Source organism: Panthera onca, chromosome A1, assembly GCF_046562875.1.
Source record: "Panthera onca isolate mPanOnc1 chromosome A1, mPanOnc1 haplotype 2, whole genome shotgun sequence".
Classification (NCBI taxonomy): Eukaryota; Metazoa; Chordata; class Mammalia; order Carnivora; family Felidae; genus Panthera; species Panthera onca.
Window position 1 is genome coordinate 235,086,242 of NC_138339.1, and position 25,462 is coordinate 235,111,703.

The 25,462-nt window shown below is 40.4% G+C and overlaps 1 protein-coding gene across 4 annotated transcripts in view; it reads right to left on the reverse strand.

Moving 5' to 3' along the window:
- Positions 1–25,462, reverse strand: part of ATP8A2 (ATPase phospholipid transporting 8A2) — a 598,035-nt gene that overhangs the window by 169,086 nt on the left and 403,487 nt on the right. For all 4 annotated transcript variants that reach the window (XM_078445879.2, XM_078445975.2, XM_078445933.2 and 1 more), the window contains one exon: positions 5,373–5,447. In XM_078445879.2, coding sequence (XP_078302005.2) covers positions 5,373–5,447 — 75 coding nt within the window. The remainder of the gene's footprint in view (positions 1–5,372; positions 5,448–25,462) is intronic.

A 25,462-nucleotide genomic window follows, 5' to 3' on the forward strand; every position in this document is an offset into this window, starting at 1 on the left:
CAGCACTGGGTGTTACATTTAATATCCTCCAGGCTAAAAAATTAAAGATATTAATTCTTACCTAAAAGAAAACTTACATTTCCCTGACTACCAACACGTGTCAGCGTGTTTTTATATATTTGTTGGACATCTGGGTTTGCAATTCTGTGAACGGTCTAGTCAGGCCCTTTGTCCATTTTCTACTTGTGGTTTATCCACTTTTTAAGAGTATAGCAGATACCAACTCTGTCTTTAATCTGGATGCACTCTGTCTCCTGGCTTTCTTTATGGTTTCTCTTGTCATACAAAAGCGCCTAAGTTTTCTATGGTCAAGAAGAGCTTTGAGTGCCCAATTATTGTTATCAAAGTTTTTAGGAATTTTGTGCAGGAATCTTACAGTTTCACTTTCCACATGTAAGTCTTAACGTATCTGGAATTTATTTATCTATGTGGTATAAGATAGGCATCCAATTTTATTTTATTTTTTCCAAATAAAGAGCCAGTTGTCAGAACACAATTAATCCAAACTCTTCCTAAAATAGCACCTTTGACGTTTATTTAATTCTCACATATTGTAGATCTGGAATCCCAAACTGGAATTTTCTTCTGGATTCTCTAACTTATTGGTGCAGTTTCATGTAAGGATCATATTGATTTGGTTACAACAGGTTTATAGTATTGTCTGAAGTTTAAAAAAAAATTTTTTTTAATGTTTATTTATTCTTTGAGAGAGACAGAGACAGAGAGACAGAGAGTGAGAGGGGGAGGGGCAGAGAGAGAGGGAGACACAGAATCCGAAGCAGGCTCCAGGCTCTGAGCTGTCAGTACAGAGCCTGATGCGGGGCTTGAACTCAGGAGCCGTGAGATCACGACCTGAGCCAAAGTCGGTCACTCAACCAACTGAGCCAATATTGTCTGATGTTTAGTGACAAGAAGTTGACCCTTGTGATTCTTTTTTTGTACTCTGCATATTTGTTCTCAAGTACTTGTTAATTTCACTTATACTTCGATATCATTTTGAGCAACTCCCCCCCCCACCCCCCGCCCCAATCACTGGGATTCTATTTGGAATACACGTATTTATATATCAATTTAGAGGAGTTTTGTTTTTTTTTTTTATGATACTGTCTTCTCATACAAGAGAATAATATCCCTTGCTAGCTGTTCTCCTCTATTTTGTATACTTCAGTAAGGTTTTGGATTTCTTTTTCTATTTGGTACCATAAAAATTACTCCTATACAATGTATATGAAAGGAATTACTACTCCTTTGCATTTCTAAGTCTCCTTGCTAGAGTTAAAAAAGCTATCGATTGTTAGGATAGAAAGAAGTTATTGGTTATGGATCTAGTCACCTTATGAATTCTCTTATAATTCTAGTATTTATTGATATGTTTGGGGTTTTATAGATATACAGCCATATGTGAACACATTTAAAAGGCCACTTTTTGTGTGCATATTTGTATAAGCACAGAAGTCATTTTTTTTCTAGTAATAGTTTTTAAATTTTCTTGGCAATTGCTGAAAATTCCAAAACCAGTGCTGAATTATATAGTGATTTCAGGCATCCCTGACTAATTTCTTATTTAAAATGAAATAGTTTAAGAATTTTACCATTTATGGTAATAGCTACTGTTTTTTTTTTTTTAATAAATAGTCTGGATTATAGTTAATTGGCTTCTTTTCTTTCCCATTTTACTTAAGAGTCCTTATTTGGGGAATGGCAGCTGACTTGCCTCAAATACTTTCTCAGCATCTACTGATGGGATCATGTTTTTCTTTTTTCTTTTGTTGATATTTAGAAAGATTTAAAAATTTTGAACCTCCTGTATTCCTGAAATAAATCCTACTTGGTCAAATATTTTACTCTTTTGATACACTCTTGAACTCTATTTGCCGACAATTTATTTAGAATTTTTATATTTCTGTTTACAAATGAGGCTGGCCCATAGTTTTTTCCTTCAAATGATGCTGGCTTGATAAGATTAAATAAGATAATTTTTCAAACAGTTCAAAGCACATTAAGAGTTACCTCAATAAAATAAGAGATGAAATCTAGCTGAAATCCATCTGATCATGGTGGTTCTCGTCACTATAAAATAAAATGATGTAGAAATTTGACTATAGATATGATGGGAATCCAATGGATGGCATTCATTCATTATTTGGAGAGATTTAAGAGTTTCAGGTCAGTTTTTATGCTATTTAATCTGCTATGATAAACCATGACTCGCTACTTTAGCTGGCCTGGGGAATCAAATCTAAAGAGCACATACAGAAGAAGAAAAAGTAAGACAGAAATGCTGTTTGGAGAAAATGGAAAGAGGAAATCCAGCCCCACATAGGGGTCACTAGTGAACGTCTCAGACGTCCCAAACTGTCCCAAACTCAGAGACCCTTGTACTGGGTCTCTGTGCACTGAGGCAGGAGTGGGAAAAAACTGCTAACTAGGACATTATTGGAACAACAATGGTAAAACTGGAATATGAACAAATAAGGATCAGAGAATAGTACCATATCCATTCTAAATTTTAGATTTTGATCATTATACTGTGGTGATATAAGAGAATGGTCTTAGCAACTGTGTTCCAAAGCATTAAGCAGTAAGGAGCCTGATGTCTTATTTTCAACTGGTTCAAAAATAATTGTGTTGGTGTGTGTGTATGCATGAGGGCCTGTGGGGGTGGGTGCGTGCGTGCACATGCGTGCTTATGGGTGTGTGCATGCGTGCCCTTGGTGGGCGTTTGCACCTATGCACGCGTAAGGAGAGAGAAATGCAAATGAGGGCAAAATGGTAATAATCGATGAATGTGAATACAGGAGTTCTTTGTACTCGTTTGGCAATATTTCTCTTAGTTTCTTTTTTTTTTTTTAATTTTTTTTTTAATGTTTATTTATTTTTGAGACAGAGACAGAGCATGAATGGGGGAGGGACAGAGAGAGAGGGGGAGACACAGAATCGGAAGCAGGCTCCAGGCTCTGAGCCGTCAGCCCAGAGCCCAACGTGGGGCTCGAACTCACGGACCGCGAGATCGTGACCTGAGCTGAAGTCGGATGCTTAACCGACTGAGCCACCCAGGCGCCCCTATTTCTCTTGGTTTCAATTTATTTCAAACAAAAATTACCAGAACAGGGGTGCCTGGGTAGCTCAGTTGGTTGGGCGTCCGACTTTGGCTCAGGTCATGGTCTCACGGCTTATGAGTTTGAGCCCCGTGTCAGGCTCTGTGCTGACAGCTCGGAGCCTGGAGCCTGCTTTGGATTCTGTGTCTCCCTCTCTCTCTGCCCCTCCCCCACTAGCGCTCTGTCTCTCTCTCTCTCTCTCTCTCAAAAATAAACATTAAAAAAAAAATTTTTTTTTTAAATTTACCAAAATAATTTCTATGGGGACAAACTTCCATGTTCTCAAAAGGTTTGGCCCTTCCAGCATGACTGACTTCTGGGGGCCAGAACCCCTCTGACTTCACAGATCCTTGACTGTCCCAGCTCTGCATGGTGGCTCCCTCCAACAGCTGTGCTGTGGTCTTAGTGACAGACGTGCAGGGCCATTTTACCTTGAAATTTACTTCTCTAGTGCAATATCCCCTTTTCTATAGTCTGGGGGACACAGAGAGCACACAACACATCCCCAGCCCTAGGGATCAAAGGTCACCATGGGTCGTAACCTTTCATACGCACAACCATCCTTAAAAAAGTGTGTTCAAACTTCTCTGAGAAGCTCTGATGGGGCTCAGGCGTCCGCATCTTCACACAAATCCTGGTTAAGCGGTGTGAGGACCGCATTCTGACCGACACTGTCCAAGCCTATCAGCATCTTATGCATAGCAGGACCTCAACGCAAGTTTGTTGGATTGGTGTGAATTGTCCACGGCTGCACACAGCTAAGTAAAGGATCCAGCTCTCAGGCCTGAACACAAAAGGGGGGCTGACCTCCACGCATCATCCAACCAGGCGACACTACACCAGTCCTTAGCTCTCAGGCAGAGTCTCACGGGTCTCAGCTTCCTATTTATAAATCCGTAGGCGGGCATGGATGTGGCCCCTTCCAGCACTAAATCATTATGGAGCAGAGACTAATTTTCATCTGCCCCAAACAGTTTTAGGCCCTGCAAAGTTAGCAATCTGTCCGAGGGGAGGTCCTCGAGCCGCTATCCATGTGGTAGGTGAGTTAGAACAGCTGTTCCAGCACAGGTGAGAAACGGGCACTGATTCGGCCCCACTCTCCCCACCTGTCACCTTTGCCTTTTGAGCCTACGTATGCGCGATAAATGTGCCAGCATACTTAGCAGCTAGCAGCACACCGACTAACTCACCAACACTGTGTAAACCCAAGATCAGATCTGAACTCAGGCCCAGTGGCAGCTTAGTCTACCCATTTGACCCTCTTATCCCGTCAAGCTACACAGGGCTGGGGCAACCTGTCATATGCAGCATTTTATACCTGGCCCCTAGCATGGTTGCTACTGAAAAAGAAGAAGAAGAAGAAAAAAAAAAAGATTGTGTGAGCCGATGACTAGAACATCCAGCCAAAAACGTATATACAAGGTATAAATATTTATAGCCCCACAATGTACACTGTATGTCTGGTAAGTTCCATCTATAGCTTCCTATGATGGCTGTTTCTGACTATACACTCCCACAGGGCAGGCAATGCCAGAGTTAGCGTCCAAAAGAAGTGGGAAAGCACAACTCGCAATGTTGTGTACTGGGGTCTCTAGGGCACCAGGCTACAGCACCCTGGTTCTTCCTGCCAGAAAAACAAACAGCTAAGTAGCTATACTTCGCCATTTTGGCTTATGGTTTCTATTTCTTTCTAGCTTTTGAATCCACTATAGGGGAGTAATGAAAAAAGAACTCTAAAATCATGAAAAATACCAAACAAGCTGATTATCATTCACCATGGGAGCCGGAAGTCAGCGTTCACGACTGCAGCACTAGCTGTGGAAGACAACATTCTCCCACAAGGACAGATACTCTTCTAAGAAGGACGAATGGACACCGGGTTACATACTCTACATGCATTACCTATGTTTAAGAATTCAGAAATAAAATTACGAAGCGGAACAGGCTTAGATGTAGCTCAGAAATTTTTACTTGAGCTAAAAACATGGAAATGTTGTGCAGGCATTTAGTCAGGAGGTAACAAGGGTCTATTATCAAGATATATGGGTTAATAATTTCATGGGGTTATTCAAGAATGATCTGCTATGATTGAAACCATGTGTGGAGAGCTTGGGCTTCTGCAGGATGTGTCGCAGCAACAAAGGCTCTAAAGATGTATTTGTGCTGCCCGCTATGTATACAGATGATTGACTTAGATACACTTCCCAGACGTAAACAGTAAAGGAATGTCACTGAAGTTTCGCATGCTATCAGATAGAGATAGGGAATGCTTACCACATTGTACAAGCCGATGCACCAGCGTTCAAATAAAATCTGCCCAGAAAATCCATTAACAAAGGCGAACCAAAGCTGAAAGAGAAGAAAGTTCAAGAAGTTTTATATCAATATTGACCTAAATGTTTCCATTCACTGAAGAAGGAGTGGGGGGAATGTGGACCACCAGCTGGACACAGCTGCTGAGGGATAAAGAGCCACAGGACGTGGTGGTCGTTCTTCCATAAAAAGCAAGTTCCCGATATTACGGGTACCGGTATTTTAAGGAAAATTTATATTTAACGCATACATCAATTTTAAGAGGTAATATGTACATCTTTACAGAAATGCAACTTATATTTCATTTACATCGACTATGTTTCGTGGCAACGCTTTCTCATTGACTGGAAGAGTCTCAGAATTCGTGTTCTTTTTCCCCATGGAGTTGATTTGATAAAGGCGATTTATCTTTGTAGGACTTTCAAACAGATAAAAACCATAAATAAAAAAAACAACAAAAACTCCTCTGTTGGTCACTTATGTTCTTAGCTCATAAAATAGTGACCCTCCTCAATCAAACGTCCACCACCTCAGCAAAGGTCAAAACACAGTAATACAAAAGGAACATGTTCAAATCATCTTCTTGAGTAACATGGGTGTATAAATAAAGAAAATGTAGACGATTATTTATGTCTTCAAGTAGACTATAATTCTAATCGATTAAGCACGACTGACATAAAAACAACTGCAGAGCAAAATACCCGGGGATAAAAATACATTAGAGAAGGAGCCATCAGACGGGCATAACCAGGAGAAGCTATGGAGCAATGAGAGTGCAACAGAAAAGGGGTGAGCCATCGCGAGGATGGACAAAACCCTGATTTAGAAGGGAGAGAATATGGAAGAACGGAATACAACATGCTGCTGTTTCAAAAGTCATCTAAATTTATGGGATGCAACAGGATTCCAGTGATCCGGGGCTAGACTTTAAAGCATCCCACGGGAATCACGGAATTCACCTTAGTGGTATAAAATCATGACAGACTGAATCCATTACTATGGGAGAAATACACGGGCAACACAGAACAGCTACCCCATGATAATAAGAGTTGAGACCAACTCTGCTACGCAAATTTTGCCGAGTCTGATTTTTCAAAATCAGCTTCTTGAGAGAGGAACCGTTGCCTACGTTGCACAACTGTACAGAATCCGATAGCTAGCACAAAGGATTCGCCGAGTCCCAACAGGGTCGAATGAAATACACCTCAATTCAATTGCCAGATGAAGTGTTCTTTTTTTTTTTTTTTTTTTTTTTTTTATTTTTTTATTTTTTTTATTTTTTTTATTTTTGGGACAGAGAGAGACAGAGCATGAACGGGGGAGGGGCAGAGAGAGAGGGAGACACAGAATCGGAAACAGGCTCCAGGCTCCGAGCCATCAGCCCAGAGCCCGACGCGGGGCTCGAACTCACGGACCGCGAGATCGTGACCTGGCTGAAGTCGGACGCTTAACCGACTGCGCCACCCAGGCGCCCCTGCCAGATGAAGTGTTCTTAAGCATAGCTTTGATTATCTCATCCCCTAGTTCAAACAACTACTAGGGATCCCTCCTAAACCTGAGATAAGCTTGCTGACCTTGCGGACCCTCAAGAGTCCTCCCACACGCTTATTCACTCTTAAACCCAACTGTCTCCCAAGAGGCCCCCATGAGGCCCGGCTGTTCTCTGTCAAGAAACACTGACAGGGAGCTGAGAATCCGAAGTGTATGCTGTGTTCTGCACTCAGAATATTTTGACGACACCTGTTCGGATATCGGCTGTCCCTAAAACCACCATTCCAATCACACTGCTTTCCAACCACTCGAGGCCTTGGTGATCAATAGTTCAGCCAAACTTTTAGCGCAAGGAGGGCCTGGGTCCACATCTGATTCAAGCACATTTGTAAACCGTTTCAAGAGTTTTCACTTTATTTTCCCAAGATTGTGTTATACTTTTACATTCTCCTATTCAAATAAGTGAGCGAACACTGATAAATATCTAATGAACACTTAACTATTATATTGCTTAATTCTGTTGATTGGTATTCTTTTGTTGAAGGTAGTGATATTTCTACCGCTCTCCCCTCTCCTAATATCAACTGGAAACAGCAAAAGTAATTGAAAATAGCAAATGGCTATTTTCTTTTTTTTTAATGTTTACTTATTTATTTTGGGGAGGGAAGGGAAGAGAGAGAGGGAGAGGGAGAGAGAGAATCCCAAGCAGGCTCCGTGCTATCAGCACAGAGCCTGATGCGGGCCTTCATCTCAAGAACTGTGAGATCATGACCTGAGCTGAAATCAAGAGTCAGACGCTTAACTGATTGAGCCACCCAGGCACCCCAGAATCAGCTATTTTCAATGAAACTATAGGAGAGCCTTTATTAAAACTACACATGACACAGCATAGAAATAATACAAGATAGGCTCAAATAAGGGGGACTGCCAACAGCAGAGTAATATACCTACAGAGTAAAAAATTTTCCAGGAAACAGGGCAACAATCCAAGAAATCGCTGACCAACTCTCATTTAAAGGGTGAAATCTAGGGGCACCTGGGTGGCTCGGTTGGTTAAGCATCCGACTTCAACTCAGGTCATGATCTCACAGTTCATGGGTTCGAGCCCCGCATCAGGCTCTATGCTGACAGCTCAGAGCCTGGAGCCTGCTTCGGATTCTGTGTCTCCCTCGCTCTCTGCCCCTCCCCCACTCACGCGCTGTCTCTCTTGCTCTCAGAAATAAATAAAACATTAAAAGAAAACGTTCAAGGGAGAAATCTAGAGGCAGGGACAAGTCACGGCTGAGGTCTCTTGTCCCATTCACCACAGCAAGCAAACTGAGGTTGAAGGACAATGTACACACATATGCCGTTTCCCCCCCCAAGAAGCAAGCGAGGAGGATGGCAGGGTAAAGTTGGGAGCAGAAATGGCTGACAACTTGGCAGACAGTGATGGAGGGAACCTGAAAAGAAATAAATGCAAATTCGTCCAACAGAAAACCCGTAACATGCAGACATTCACTGTGAGACACATCGCCCTCCAACTCGCCCAAGAAGAAGAGACGGGGAGAGAGGAGCTTACTGATGCACAATGACAGCTGACCAATGTAGATGAGGCAGAACCTTTGATGAGCAAGCACTCTGAGACAATTTTGTAGCCCCTGCCCCCTAGATATGCTCACAAAATAATAAGGAAAACATAGGTTTATGAAAGAATATGTATATGTTATGTATGACATTGCATATTACATATAATTGTGTATAACTATATACATATAAAATATATAATGTCATACATTATACATGACATGAATATGAAATAATCTTTACTGAAAAAACCAGGTCACAGGGCAGAAGAATATCTTGAATGTTCTTGACAGGCATAAAAGAGCTACAGAAAATGTGGCTTTTCATTGAAACAAGAGCTAAAGTAAGATGTACAAGCTATCAAAGGAGGAAACAAGTAAGACAAAGTCAATGTTGCAGGTTAAAGGCACTTTATAAAGGGGGAGGCACCCAGAACTCAAAGTGCCCACAGCACACCTAGGGATGGTGGTGGGGAGGGCTTGGGAGAACAAATGTCAAAGCACAAAAGGTTAACATTCATTGTAAGAGCTGACAATCTCTCAAAGATAACCGGAAAATTCCAAAAGGGTGTACCTTAAAAAAACATAAAGGAACAAGTAGGATAGAAAACAAAATGTTCGAAGATATAATGAAAGAAAAATTCTGAACTATTCCAATACCTTGCTCAGCCAACAGACTGAGCACCATTTGTCTCCAGGAAACAAAACCACAGATAAAGAAAGATCAACAGCTACCCACATTCTGATATGTCAATTAATGGGTTAAAATTTTGAAAGATCAATTCTTACTATATTTTGGTGGAAAAAGCAGTTAACCTACAAGGGGAAGGATCATTCCTCTCCAGCAGTAGACAATACCAGAGGCCAGTGGGAATGCTGACGCGTCCTTAGCAAAACAAAGCATGACAAGAATCTTAGGCAAAGACAGAAACAAAGGAAACGTTAAGAGCCCAAAACAGGATGAAAACGCGATGACAGAAGTAATACTAAGTGTGTCTATTGTATTAATAATACAAAAAAATTTTAATGCCTGGTGGATTAAAAAAAATTAAAATATGTGCTGTGTACAGAGTAACATGTGAAAGAGATACTATTTGAATAATCACAAATTCACAACCCTGACTTCCAAAGCCCTACAGACCAGGTAGGTCTTTGCCTGCTATCCTGACAGCATGGCTTCTCCTTGGTTCTTTGCAAGCACCAAGTACGAATCTAGTTTTAGTGTTTTGCACCCAAATGTGAGGTAATTTTGTTCACAGCATGATATACTATTTAGAAAAAAATTATGCGGTATTTTGCTCTCACTCTGTATACTCAAGTTAATTACGGATGGCCTATTTCAACATAAAAAACCAAATTCAAAGAATTAAGAGAAAACAGGGGGGAAAAAGTGCTTTCGTATGTGAAACTCTCTGGAGACCTTAAACTCAGAAATTGTACAAAAGGAGGGCTAAATTTGAAACAATTAATTTCCATAGAAAAAATATTAATAAACTTGAAAGAAAAGGAATAACTAGTTCAAACATTTTTGTAACATCTATGAAGACAAAGGACTAATTTCCTTAATACATAAAGAGTTCCTACAAATGGGAAAGAAAATGCCCAATAAGCTGTTAGGAAAATAGGCAAAGAACAGATACAATGTGATCACAGTGGACAAAAAACAACTTATAAATACAGGAAATCTCACTTTTTATGATACAAGCACAGGGATATCATGCGCAAAGATTTCAAAGTTTGATAATGTGGGGAAATAGCTACCCTCATAGCCGGATGCTAACGTAGAGAGCACTGTCCACAAATACATTTAATGTACTTTTCCTCTGATCTAGGGGTTCCATTTTTAGGGATATACTCTGGATTGTAACTTATATCTGTAATCACATAGTATTCAACATGAAAATACAAGCAGGTTTACTGTGGTATTCGGAAGGATAAAAAAGTTAGAACCTACATTGTGCACTGACAGCTAAATGAATTATGGTTCATCTGTAACAATGCGACACTGTGCAGACATTAGAAAGAGTCATGTTAAGGGGTGCCTGGGTGGCTCAGTCAGTTGAGCATCCAACTTCAGCTCAGGTCATGATCTCACAGTTCGTGAGTTCAAGCCCCACGTTGGGTTCACTGCTGTCAGTGTAGAGCCCGCTTTGGAACCTCCAACCTGGTCTCTCTCTGCCCTCCCCCCCCCACCCCCCGTAACTTGTGTGCATTCTGTCTCTCTCAAAAATAAAACGTTAAAAAAAGAGTGATACAAAACTGTAAGTGCTTTAATACCAAAGTCTCACGGATGTATTAAAATGAAAAATATCAAGGTATATGCTGAAAGGTCACGACAGCACAGAATAGACGGTACGGCACAGATTTTACACGGTAGTTTTCTGGAGGTCACATAAGAAACTTAATATCCATTATCTTCTGGTAGTAGCAGTGTTCTTCAACAGGAGGTGTGGCGTCTCCTACCTCTTGTACCAGTCCCAACGTTTTAAAAATGTGTTCATGTTTTATTTACATAACTATTTCAAGCGGTAATTCTCAGCTAGGGTTGATTTTTGTCTCGAAGGACACTGACAATGTCTACAGACCTCTGTAAGGGTTCTACTGGCATCTCGCGGGTAGAGGCGAAAGATTCGGCTAAATATCCTGCCGTGCCCAGGATGGCTCCCTACAACAAAGAATTACCTGGTCCAAAATGTCAACGGTGCCACTACTGGATGAAAAATACATTTATTAGGTCAAACTGATACAACTTAGAAATCTCGATGTAAACAGATGTTTGTTAGAAGCAAAACAATGATACGTGACAGACTATGCGAAGCCATGCTTATATTTGTGTTGACGGGGTGTGGATGAAAAGAGCTTCACTTCTTTTTGAGGAACTCTCCCCCGGCCTTGAACCACAGGCGCTGTTCTCGAGAGGCCACCGCAGCACCAGATATGAACCCAGAACTTCACAAATGTAGATCCTTATGTCAGAAACCTAACTTTATAAATCACTAATGAGGAATTACCCTAAAGACTGAGAGCGAATTTCGTGTAACTAAGACACTCACGTTGCAGAAAATATACAATAAGGGGGAAAAATCCTGAGAAATCGACCTTCTCTTTCCTGGCATTAACCTTTGTTCCAAGCGATCCTGAACCATGTGAAAAATTGTAATCTTTACTTCAGACTAACGTCCTTGGTTAGTTGAATGTGGGGATATTCCCTTTAAACAGGGCTCCGATTCTGTCCAAGTTGGCACTGCTTGGCCACACGTCTCCTTAAAGATTTTTGCTATGTTTGTACTAATTTTTATCAGTTGCAGGTGGTGATGCAGTTTTGAAAAGTATAAACAGGCTCATTCTCAACATTTCCAATTCAATTTCAACCTTCATTCAAATGATCCATCATTAGACCACTGGACCCGTTTATTTCATTGGAAGTATTTGGTGGAGGGAAAAAAAAAAAAAAAGTGAAACCAAAATAAACGAAACAAACAAACAAAAATCCATCCCCTAATTTCAAAACCCACGAGCCGGGTGTTCTCTTATGTGGTAAAGGCTCAAACCTGATTTCGTTTTGGCAAGAGTTCCAAAGGTGAAACGGAAAAAGTATGAGAACACACTGTGCTTTCAAATAATTTATACAAGCATACTTAGTTTTTGTTTCATTCGTTCATGAGACTGGTACACCGTGGTTCCCGGACACAGCACAAAATCAGACTTTCACGCCGGGCACCCGTACGCAAATGGTAAGTTCGTGTACAAAAAAGCAAGCACCGCCCAGTTCCTAAACATCAATGCCAGTTTTGGTGGGACCACGAGCTCCAAGCTACCTGCACTCAACACACAGCCCTCAGTGCAAACAGATGGCCCGTCCCCCCTCCCATGTACAGCTCCCTGGACCACGGCTTGCTTACAGCCACTACATTTCACTCTTCTGGATTAACGGGGAGCAAGATTCCTCCGCCTTTACGTTCTTGTTAACTAGGAATGTTACTAAATGAATACAGGCAAAGCACAGGGAGCCAGGCTCTGCCTGGCTGGCCTCAGACTTGGTAAGTTGGTGGGAACACCAGCCAAGCACTGTGCCTTGCCAAGCTCCTGGGGTTTTTGGTCCTCAAATGCAGCGCTGTTACGAGCAAACTGACTCAAACTTATTAAATGGCTTTTCCTTCTTGGAAAAAGATCCTTCTTTGCTTTAACTGCTGCTTCACTGCCAAAAACGCAGTAACCGTCTTGGCTAATTGCACAGACTCGCGTCTAGAGGTCCTGGCCGCGTTGCACGATCTCAGCGGGCCGGACCTGCTGCACTCAGGTTCTCAGCTAACAGCCAACATACTTAGAGGATTGCCTCACTTGGGAAAGGGGGGGGACCTGTTCCTCGGTTTACCCACCCTGTTCTTCCAAGACCCGTGGTAGAGGACTGACATGGGAAAAGTACCCGAGAGGGAATAATTAAATGAATCAGCCATATGGTTTGTTGCTGAAGTGGCAATGACATCATCATCTACCGGTTTGCACATCAGGTCTGAGCTGATTAACTGGCATTAAAGATACCCTGTTTAAAAGTCAGAGTGTCACAATCTTTCTGGAATTTCATCTGGCAATGTGTATTAAGATAGAAAAACAAGCATAGACTTTGTCTAAAAATTCTATTTATTCTCATAAATAAAAGCACCTGTATGTAAAAACACTGCCTGGTTTGCAGTGTTGTTAATAGTGGAAAGCAAAAAGAAAACAAAGCAAAAGGCATAGGGAAGAAAAGCCCCTGAAGGTCTTTATTAGGCTGTGAATGTAGCAAATCTATAAAAGCACTTATCTTTTGAAATGTTACATCTATGGGCATATAAATGAAGGAATGTATGCCAAAGAAATAGATTGACAAAAGAAAAGGCAAAATAAATAGATGGGTCAGTAGACAGGTAGGTAGGTGGACAGGAAATCAAGGGGAAAAAAATCAGGGATGCTATTGTAGAGCTAGAGTTATCAGAAATAATAATGGCAATAATAATAATAATAATAATAATAATAATAATAATGATAATAACAACCACAACAACAGTAGTAACAGGGGATGCCTAGGTGGCTCAATCGGCGAAGAGTCCTTAACCGACTTAACTCATTAGGTTAAGCGACTCTTGATTTCGGCTCAGGCCACGATCTCACGGTTCATGCGTTCGAGCCCCACGTCAGGCTCGACACGCTGACAGTGCAGAGCAGCTTGGGATTCTCTCTTTCTCCCTCTCTCTCTGCCCCTCCCTTGCTCTCTCAAAATAAAGAAAACTTAACAAAAAAAAAAACAAACAGTAGTAACAGCAAGATACTCCAAAAACTTTCCCGGCAAGTGTCTTCAGTCCAGTGAATTATGGGATCGAGTGGTCAGCATTAAATAGCAACTACTGTAATAAATGGGCAAGGCTTCAGCTCTAAAATCTTTGGAGAACGTTCTCTGGGTAGGTCCTGGACAGGTACAATGTTAGCGGCAAACACCACACACTTATACAACTTCAAAGGGCTTTTTAAGGCAAATAAACGAAAAGAAAGTTATGAAGTAATGTATATAGGATCCAGTTTAAAAAAAATTTTTTTTTAAGTAGTCTCCACACCCAACGTAGGGCTTGAAATCACAGCAGTGAGATCAAGAGTCACATGCTCTACTGACTAAGCCTGGGTATAAAATCCATTTTTTGGTAAAACCACGAGAAAAACGCCATACAATTACGCATGTTTGTACGAGCGCAAAGAAAGGTAGCCTAGCTAAACTGCTCCTATTGAACGCCCGGGCAGCAACGGAGGCAGAGGAGGGGAAATTATTTTTCTTTAGACATCTCTATTATTATTCCAACAAATCAGTGTTAAAGAATTACGTAGGAGGAAAGACCTTGTCATTCTCTATCACTGTCCCACGCTCATTTCTCCGTTGGCTTGTTATGTCCTGTAGCTTTTGTTGCGCTCTTGTCTGTCTACCACCCCGTCGATAAGACGTATGAAGCCAGAGAACTGCAGAGATCCCACTGGTTATTACATGCTCAGAATCTAGCACGGTGCAGGTACTCAATAAATGAATACGTGCAGAATATTAACATTTAACATGAAAGGGGAAAGGTCGCTGAGAGGGAGTACAGGACAGATCATGGAACTGACCAAACAGATTTCATCCTCATTGGAGCACTTAATTGCTACGGGTGCACAGGCAACTTTCTGAATCCCCTAGCTTCATTTTCTTTTAATAAACAAATGGAAAGAAAACCACACTGCAGGATGGTCATTTGTGCCTGTTTCACAAACGAGGAAATCAGGGCACAGGGAAGATTAGAGATGTTATGGCTGATACCAAATAGGTAGCTGTTAACACTAGGCCCTATATAACAAGGTTGTTTGTTTGTTTTAATAGAGAGGGAGTGAGAGAGCGTAAACTGGGGAGACAGAGAGAGATGAAGAATCGTAAGAAGGCTCTCTGCTCAGCGTGGAGCCCAATGTGGGGCTCGATCCCACGGTCCTGGGATCATGACCTGAGCTTAAATCAAGAGGCAGACGTTCAACCCACTGAGTCACCCAGGTGCCCCACAAGTGATTTTTTTTTTTTGACATCGCAGTTAAGGCAATTCAGAATTGAATCAATGTTTATGGCTGCAAATTTACAACGCTGACGTTTGAAGATCGTAACATGAACAAACTGCTTCACATCCACAAGCACATAAGCAGACCAAAAACTTAAGGAAATGACCCAAATCTTTAGCCTCTAATGCTATGTAAGGAAACTAAAGGATCCTGTTTACATTAGGGTGTAAAGTGTTTTTGAAAAACAGGCGGCAAAAAACTTCCCCATTTTGTATAACAAAATGCAGTCGCTCCGGCTTGAAACATTTCCCTGCAACATTGTGAGCTAAACTGTGGCAATCTTTTACTAATATAGTTCAAACCAAGCTAGTCGACAATCAAAGGCAAACTTCTCACCATTCATTATCCAAATTCTTTGAATAAAAAGACAACACAAATACTGATGTGACAATCTAAGTTATGTTTAAGGGAACTCGAGTTTCAAAAATATATGATAAAAATTATTCATGCAAATAAATGTAGCATATGATGTGCACAGAAACATTTCCTACTTTAACATTTTCTTTCCCATTAAAATCCTAAAATATTAAATCTTATAGCTCAAACATCACAAAAGTGACGTCTAGTAAACACCTTTAAAGTTTCTTTAATTACTGATTTTCCAGGGCCACAACATTCTCCCTTTTTACAAAATTACATGCTTATCCAACAGAACATCAGGTAAATACAAAATCATGGTTCCTTCCCATAAAAGACCATAATACCGACCAGATGGTATATGCACAATTAAATTGATTTTTAATAAGGAATTCTTGGCACAATAGAATTTAATCACTCCAAATTATGTCAAGGACTACTTACTTTTTTTTTTTTTTTTTTTATAGTTCAAGGCTTAAACTCTTCAGTCTAAATTCTGTACTACAGTGTTAGGGGACAAAACAGCCCTGGAGACCAGTAATGAAATAATGAGCCTTTCATCTGGAGGTCATTGGTTAGGATCTGGTATCGTTCATTAATGACACAGTTGTTTCCAAACTATGGCGTTGGAACAGCGGCAGGGGGCTTATTATGGAAGGGGTAGCAGAAATATGTAGAAGATCATTTCGTTTATGGACAAAACCTATGGCAAATATCCAAAAACATGTGTTTTATAGCCAATAAAGTAATGTTCTTAACATATTGACGATAAGATTTAGTGCCTGGCTCCACAGACCCGGTCGTAAGAAGGCAGATTTGTGATGTTTTCCTCCATCCCTATCAGCCACCTGACGCCTGTAGCTCGAGCGAGGTGTGGCATTTGCTGATTTTCTTGTTCTGGGAAGTGGGGAAAAGGTCTGCCTTCTCTCTCAGAGGAGAATTATAAGGCAAGAATCACGTATGTTTTTAGAAGTTCAGTTACCGAACTATTTACTAAGATCCTGCTCCAAATTATGTTCTGTGCTATGCGTAGGAGTCACAAAGCCGGAGCACGTAACATCCTGGCCCTTAAAGAATTCGGTCTGGTTGAGGACAGGTTTGGGACGGATCAAAGGTATGGAGAAGTTCTTTGGGAACACAATAGATACAGAGATGGGTCCTCTCTATGGGAAGAACCTTTTTGGAAGGTGGTGGGTACTTGGGAGTATCAGATTCCATTAATCAAATCGGTGGGGGGAGAAAGGGCCTTACAGGTACACAATTGTAGCAGATGTGAATTTCCAGGTGGCTACAAAGAAAATGAAGTGAGAGGAGAGGGCTGGGTTCAGCCTGTGAAGGACACTAGACAGGTGTTATTCAAATATGTGAACAGTTATGCATCTATTGCCTAAGTGTAGCTGCAAATCTGAAAAACTCTCTTAATACTTATTTATTTATTGTGGTAAAATATACATAACTTCACATTTACCACTTTAACCATTTTTAAGTGTAAAAGTCAGTGGTATTAAGTACATTCACACTGTTGTAAAACCATCACCACCTTCTACCTCTAGAATTTCCCATCAACAATAACAGCTCATTTGCCCTCCCTCTTGCCTCTGGTAACTGTTCTTCTTTCAGTTTCTATAAATGTAACTATTCACGTTACTTCACGTAAGTGGAATCGTGCAGCATTTGTCCTTTTGTGTCTGCCTTGTCTCTGTCAACGTAATTCTTTCAAGACACGTTGTAGCGATGATCAGAATTGCATTCCTTTTTCAGGCCGCATACTATTTCATTGCACATAAATGCAGAATTTGGCTTAGCTGTTCATCCGTTGATGGATACTTGGGTTGCTTCCACCTTTTTTGGCTGCCGTAAATAACATACCTATGAACCCCAGTATTCAAATATTTGTTTGAGTACTTGTTTTGAATTCTTTGGGGTATATTTCCAGAGGTAGAATTGCTGGATTATAAGGCAGTTCTATGTTTAATTTTTGAGGTTCCTCCATACTGTCTCCCACAGTGGCTGGACCCTTTTATTTTCCCACCTGCGAGGCACAAATGTTCAATTTCTCTATGTCTTCACCAGCACTTGCTATCTTCTCTTTCTTTTCTTTCTTTCTTTCTTTCTTTCTTTCTTTTTTAAATAGTAGACATCCTAATGGATGTGAATTGGCATCTCATTGTGATTCTGAGTTGCATTTCCTTATGTTGAGCATCTTTTCATGTGCTTCTTGGCCATTTATATACTCTGGAAAAATGTCTATTCAAGTCCTTTAATAATTTTTGGATTAGGTTTTCTTCTTGTTTCTTCTTTCTTTCTTCTTGAGTTGTAGGAGTTCTTTATATATACTAGATATTGCTCCTTTGTCAGATACGTGATCCACAAATATTTTCTCCCATTCTGTGGGTTGCCTTTTCACTCTATTAACAGTATCTTTTGATGCACAAAAATTTTGATTTTGAGGAAGCCCAATTTATCTGTATTTTCTTTAGTTGTCTGTGCTTTTGGTGCCACATCTAAGAAATCACTGCCAAATCCAATGTCATGTTTTCCTTCTATGTTTTCTTCTATGAGTTTCATAGTTTTAGTTCTCATATTTAGCTCTTTGATCCACTTTGAGTTACACCTATATGGTGTAAGGTAAGGATCCAAATTTCTTTTGCATGTGGTTTTCCTTGCACCATTTGTTGAACAGATGGTCCTTCCCTTGTTGGAAGGTTTTGGCATCCTTGTCAAAAATCATTTGGCCATATATGTAAGGGTTTATTTCTGGGCTCTCTATTCCATTGCTATATATATCTGTCTTTATGCTGCTACCACACTATTTTAATTATTGTAGCTTTGCAGCAAGGTATGAAATTAGGAAGTATGACTCCCCCAACTTTGTCCTCCCTTTTCAAGATCGCTGTGGCCACGTGAGGTCCCTTTAGATTCCACAGGAATTTTAGGATGCGTTTTCCTACTTCTGCAAAAAAATGTCATTGGGATTTTGATAGAGATTTCATTGACTCTGTAGATTGCTTTGGTCTCAATACACTTTTAAGGTCGTGTAAATTTTCTAATGACAAGGACAAGTAGTTGCAAAGGATATAATTTCTGGCATATGTAAAGATTGGCATTTTACAATAAATGTAATCTTTTTTAACCTACTCAATGGATTCTAAGTACCACAAGTGGATGCCCATTACAATCCACTTTAAGAAATCTACAAATACTTTTTTAATAGTCACAAAGTTTACATCACTCTTGTTGTCTTGAACTTGTTTTCCATTCCACTTGACTCAGATACGATTTAACCCAAATTTAATGTATTTTTGTTTTAAAGTCTTATATTGATCACCCTATCACACTGCACAAGAATAGAAATTACAATGAATTTTCCCTTAATTTTCTGCGGCTATATAGCTATAAGTGCTAAAGAGTTCGGGATTTAGTTTTCATCACGATTACTAGCGGTATATAGTTGATAAAAAACTACACATTTTGATAATCATTAAATAATAAATAAAATTTTGTCGGAAATACATCTTTTAATGAGAGAGATGGAGCTGGGTCCCCTCTCAGCCCGTTAGTTTATGTAACTGTGGAAGAATATTCCCGTTGCATCATGTCTATTCTACAGATTTAAGTCCCGAGAAATAGAACTCACATAGGAAATGAGAATGCAAAGTTTTGTTAGAGCAATATCCATCAATACTTTGGATCTCTGAGCCACTTGCCAAAGAAGAAAACAGTGCTCTAATACGAATGTTATTGGAAATAATCTATCTGCTGACATCTTGATTAGGTCCTTTTTGAAGTTTTCCGAAGGCAAAGAAACAAAAAACATTGGCTTGTAGAGGATTTTGTTACCTATTCACCAGAGTAATTCTTTCGTAACTTCTAGGAAGTATACCTCAAGGCTATACCAAGAATTTTCAGGTAACTTCTAGTTATCCCTGCTATGGTTTCATTTAGATATACCTTTTTCACCCGACACAATAAAACTTTGGGGAAAAATAAGAACCTTTTTCGTTTTTAATACACTATTGCTGTTACATGATTGTTTGACAAAACAGTTGCCTCTGACCACACAGGGCCACCTTATATTGCTTTCTCTGTGCACGAGGTTCTCTGAGTGTAGGACAGAGTCACCGAAACCTGACTGCCAACACCTACCTTCACTTTTTAACTAACTGGTTACATCAGAAAAAAATTCTGGCTTCAATTTGCACTTGAAATAGACATGTTCATATCCATATCCATGATGACCATGCCACTTCTGAGCTTCCAGGCACCGGTACAGATCAATGGGAGGAACAGAGCATTGCCATGGATATGGCATCTACATGAAATATGGGACAGCCGCCTTCTCTGCTTCTTACTGAGATGCTCTCTGGATAATTCTTCAGGAGCCGTGTGTTGCTGACCACTGTGTGGGGTAGAAGAGGTGGGGTTTTATTTTTTCAATAAATGCAGTCTCCTGGGTTTGTGGCTGACATCTTTTCGTACCATGGAGCATGCCCCAGAGTGAGCTTCTGAAGAGGCGAGATGTATGCTTTTCATGTTGGCTATGGAGAGGGGGGCAGGGCAGGAGCGTGCCCTGGAAGTGAGCTCTGGCAATGGATTCCTGGGGGGGGGGGGGGGGGGGGGGGGTCTTCATATGTTCCCAGGAGGACTTTCCGCTCTAGCACGTGCTTGTTCAGGCCAACCAGGAGCCCAGGACAACTGCATTTCGGCAGGAATGTGACACAGGCCACTTGCCTTTCTGGAAGTTTACCTAATAGAAGAGTGTAGGAGGCAGACTCGAGAGGCATGAAGGGAAGGAATCACAGCTGGGAACACTCTTAGAGAAAGATACTGAGAAGTCCTGTTTGAGGGGATTAATATGGAGTGGCAGCCGCAGGTGATTCAGAGAGTCTTCTGAAGGGAGACTGGAGTCACAGCCATGATCATGATTAGATGTGAGGCTTGGTGATGGGAGGGCAGCAGATGAGCTCACATTGGGGGCATGTGAAATATGTAGTACCTGTGGGCTCTCCAGGAAGAAATCCAAAGTACGAGGCTGAAGCTCGGGGGAGAGTTTTAGATAAGAAAAACATCTGCTATATTAGTAAATAGACACCCATCACATCAACAGGAACAGAAGTGATCCAGTGAGGGACCCTGTGCAAGGAGGACGCAAGAAATCCGGGGATGGGCTTTGGCATGACAGCAACGTCTACAGCTCAGGGGCGATAGACAGAAGCAAAGAAAAGGCACTTTGTATTAAATTTCATAACCGGTACTTAAGGTTTATACTTCATTTACTTCAACCCTGAGTAAATATTTATTCACGGGCCAGGCACTTCTGGAAGTCCCACCCAGAGACTTCCACTTACACACGACAGACCAGAACAAGATCACACGGCCACCTCCAGAACCACCATGGAGAGTGGCCACGGGGAAGGAGGTTACAGACGAGGTCATGCCAGCCCAACAACCCTGTCTGTCCCATCAGAGCCAAACTGCATAATGTGCTAAAAGGTAAAATCATGCCATACTTTGTAAAAGCACCCACCCACTCTGCCCTCTGTCCCAGCTGTGACGTGCAGTGTTCCCAGCTGTGAACTTCTGGCCCTTAGCCGCGGCACCTCCCTCAGAGGCCCCAGATTGAGAGCTGCTTCAGTAGGCTTAGCTAGGAATGAATTAAAATGGGGGACAACGTTAGGAGCATCACTTCTCTCTGTGGATAACACCCATCAGTCCCAGGCCTCACGAAGTTGCTAAGATAAGGCAGAATGATGTTGGTCAATTAAACTTGGAGGTTCGTGTGGAAAAGCATCCTTGAGCATTTTTTCCTTTCTCTTCCCTCTTTTCTTTGTGGCTATCATTTTGAAAAGGAACAAGTAATATTTTCTTAATAAATTCATAGCAATCAAGCTACTATGATGGCCATTCTATTGCCTTTGCCCAGTTTTGGCATTATTAATACTTAGAATAGAATATTGCTTACTCAGTATAATTTTAAGGTATTGGTACAGCTAACTTGTCTATTTTAAGTGTGTATATTTATGATTTCAGAGTAACAGTTTAACTAGTAGCAGAAACATTTTTCAATCTTGCCAAAAGACCCAGAATACTAAATAGAGTACCAGCACTTGCTGAAGGCACTAATTACTGCATGGTACGTGTTTTATGAGTAGTTAAATTCTCAAAATATCCTGTCTTGCTACAGATACTTGTCAATCTTAGACTTCCACTAAATAAGATAATACATAATTTAACCTGAACATTATATACGACACAATTAATTATTAACATCTGGAAACAATTCCAGAATTCATTCCAGAGAAGGTCCTCTTGGTTATTATCCAAGTGTGTATGAACATATATAGTATTAATGATGTGCTCTTTATACTTGGATGGTGTAAATCTCTTTTTCACAATAGAATTTGAAGAAGCAGACATAGTAATTATCATCATCTAGATGTGCTAAGAAGTTTGCTATTACTGTCACGATTTTTTTTTGGAAATTCTTCCAGGAGAGGAAAAGTAAATATGATCAACAATGGGAAAAGTTGTCACCTTTTATCAGGCAGCGAAATTACTTTAAGCACACATTAATTTTATTCAAATCTGAAATGTATTAAAGGATATTTTGACTATTATGTATTAACTATTCAGTATTTCAATGTTTGCATTGTTAGGTGAAGGTTAAAATATGTAAATAAGAAATAAAAAATCTAATTGAGGAAAGACTAAAACCACATATTGGAGCATCTAAGAAGAACTTTCAAAAAAAAAAAGAAACTCAGATAAAACAGAAACTAATATGGGGTAAAAAATAAAACTTTATATGGATTTTATTTTATATCCTCAAGGAGGTATAATAAGATATTACACCTATAAACTAAGATCAGAGTGTTACTATAAAAGCAGGGAGAACAAAGTAAAGGACTTGCCAATTAAAAGGAAAGAAAAACATTAAAAAAAAAAAACCCAAATCACAATAGCGGGGGTCTAGAAGTAAGTCAAGGAATCTCAAAGAGAACAAGAGAGTAAGAGTTAAATTATAGAGAACATAGGTAGATTGGGAGAAAATCCAGAAGGTTCTTTACACGACTTAGCTATAGAAAGATATAATGCAGAAAATAAAAAGGAGGATGTTACAAAAATATATATAAAAGAAAATTTCCCACACTAAAGAAAGCCAGTCTCTAGGTTGAAAAGGCACATAAAGGAAAGGAGATCCACACTAACACACACATACACACATCTTTGCAAATTTCAGAACACTGAACAAAGAGAAGACAAATACTCTGATGTGTAAATACAAAGTATTGAAAATCAGAATTGCATCGAGCTTCTCTTTGGCCAGCTAGGAGGAGGCTAAAGGAGAGAGAATATTCTGAAAGAAAAAAGAATTTCAGCCTAGGATTTTATACCCAGACCATCTACCAATCACATGTAATCACGTAATAAAGATATCCAACGTCTCAGAAATATACTACCCATGTAACACTTTTGAAGGAACTACTGATATATGTGCTTCAGGAACATGAGTGAAGAAGTCATGAATAATGACAACAAGGAATCCAGGAAACAAATTTGTGTAGCAGGAATAAGGCCTAAAGAATAAGCAGTCCAGAGCAGAGGGGTCTTCAGAAGGGAGGGAGATGGGGTGCCTTGGTGGCTCAACCTGTCAAGTGTCCGACTTTGGGTCAGGTCATGATCTCATGGTTCATGACTTCGAGCCCCGTGTCGCGCTCTGCACTGACAGCTCAGAACCTGGAGCCCACTTTGGATTCTGTGTCTCTTTCTCTGCCCCTGCCTTGCTTCCTCTCTCTCTCTGTCCCTCACAAAAATAAATAAACATTAAAAAAAAAAAAAAGGGAGGGAGCGGTAGATAGGAGATTCAAGAAAATACATAATATAATGGAACTTCTGGAGAGTATTAATAGTATGTGGAATTCAGTTAGAGCAAGAGACAAAGAGGAAGGCTTTCTGATGGGGTGCCTGGGTGGCTCAGTTGGTTAAGTGTCTGACTCTTGTTTAGGCGCAGGTCATGATCTCACGATTTGGTTCATGAGTTTAAGCCCTGCATCAGGCTCAGAACTGTGAGTGTGGAGCCTGCCAGGGATTCTTCCTCTCTGCCCTTCCCCTGTTGTGCACACATGCCCACCCCCTCTAAACAAACAAGCAAACAAACAAACACACACACACACTTGAATAAAAAAAGAAAGGCTTTCTAGGGCGCCTGGGTGGCTCAGTCAGTTGGGTGTCCGACTTCGGCTCAGGTCATGATCTCGCAGTCCGTGAGTTCGAGCCCCGCGTCGGGCTCTGTGCTGACAACTCAGAGCCTGGAGCCTGTTTCAGATTCTGTGTCTCCCTCTCTCTCTGACCCTCCCCCGTTCATGCTCTGTCTCTCTCTGTCTCAAAAATAAATAAACGTTAAAAAAAAATTTTTTTTTTAAAAAAGAAAGGCTTTCTGAAACTATGGGAAACACTGAAACATGAGCAAGAAAGGAAAAAGAATCATATTTTTTGGCTCTACAGTGAACATTATTTACGTACTATTAAAGAGGCTCACACAGATCCCCAAATTAATTAAAATGATAGCTATAACGATATTGGAAGGGAGGAAGAGGGGAGGTCAGACAGTAACATATGGGAGGGAAATCCTCACCCGCCAGAACAGGATGTCAAAAGGCAACGTCTGAAATCGAGAAATCAACACATAGCACAAGCATGTTACTTGGAGACAAGCTGATAGCTTCCAGAAGAAACATCTAAAAAAGGTTTTCTTTAGGGATGATGGCTAGAAGTGTAAGTAAACGTAAGGATTACCATTTTTAATGGTATGTAGATACACACACACACACACACACACACACACACACACACACACACTTCCAGGTCCTATGACTTCTAAGTAAACTACATGTTTTATTTTGGTGTAAAAATTAATGTAATTGACTGCATTTCCCAAAACATTTTATCAAATCGTTGACTACCTGGTCCTGGCTTTATTTCTATGCTGGCATTTGGATTATATTTATATTTTTCTACTGCCAACGTTATGCCACTGATACTGCTCTGTACTTTACTGCCAAGTGCCTTCTACACATGAATTATCAATTTAAAATCATGTTATTACATCCCACTCAGCACAGCTTATATAATTAAGACAGGAAAAAAAAAACAGGAAAAGAGCTGCCTCTTAATTAAGATGACAGGGTCTTTTACTATAGTTACAGATATTTTTCTTTTGGGGAAGACAAGTGGCAAAAATTTTGTATAACTCTCTATTTAATTCATCCCTTAAGATCCTTAATTATAACATCATGCACAAAATTTATAGGACAAGCTGAAAACAAAACGATGAAATAAAAAGTAAGCCTGATCATAATTTGATCCTTTAATATTTACTTTCCAAAGACTTGGCAAAATTCATCAATGATTTAATGGTATTAATATACCACAATCACTTTAAAAATTGTTTTCAATAAAATCAAATGGTCCACCCAGGAAACAAATGACCTCTGCCTGCAAGTCTGTAAGTGAACGTCATACCTGGCTTCTCCCGCAAGCGTGAAACACCTGTTCCTCTCACTGAGCCATTCATGTCCCTGTATTTGAGCTTCCTGGAAATGTATTTAATATCACAAAGTCACATGGGACTGCTGCTGGAAAACAGATTCGTGAATCAGAGAGATCAGCATTTTAAAGCTGGAAAGGATTAATTGATTCAACTTATTTTATTGAGTGCTGCCTAGAAATAGAGCTGTTTTAAGAGAGACGGACATGTTCTCTGGCCCCATGGAGTTCTCTAGACCGGGGGGCTGGGCCCAACAGACGGAACCTTCACTTTGTCGTCTGGAACGTGACAAACGCCGTCAAAGACAGTAAAGGCTGCTGAGGATGTGAAACAAGGCTCCCTTGAGGAAAGACCACTGGAGCTGAGGTTTGAGAAGTGGGCGCTCTCCATTCACACTGCAATTTTTAATGTGCTACATAAAGAAACAGAATCTTGTGCAACTTCATGAGCAAGAAGATGAAAAACAGGGGTAAATTCAGAAACAA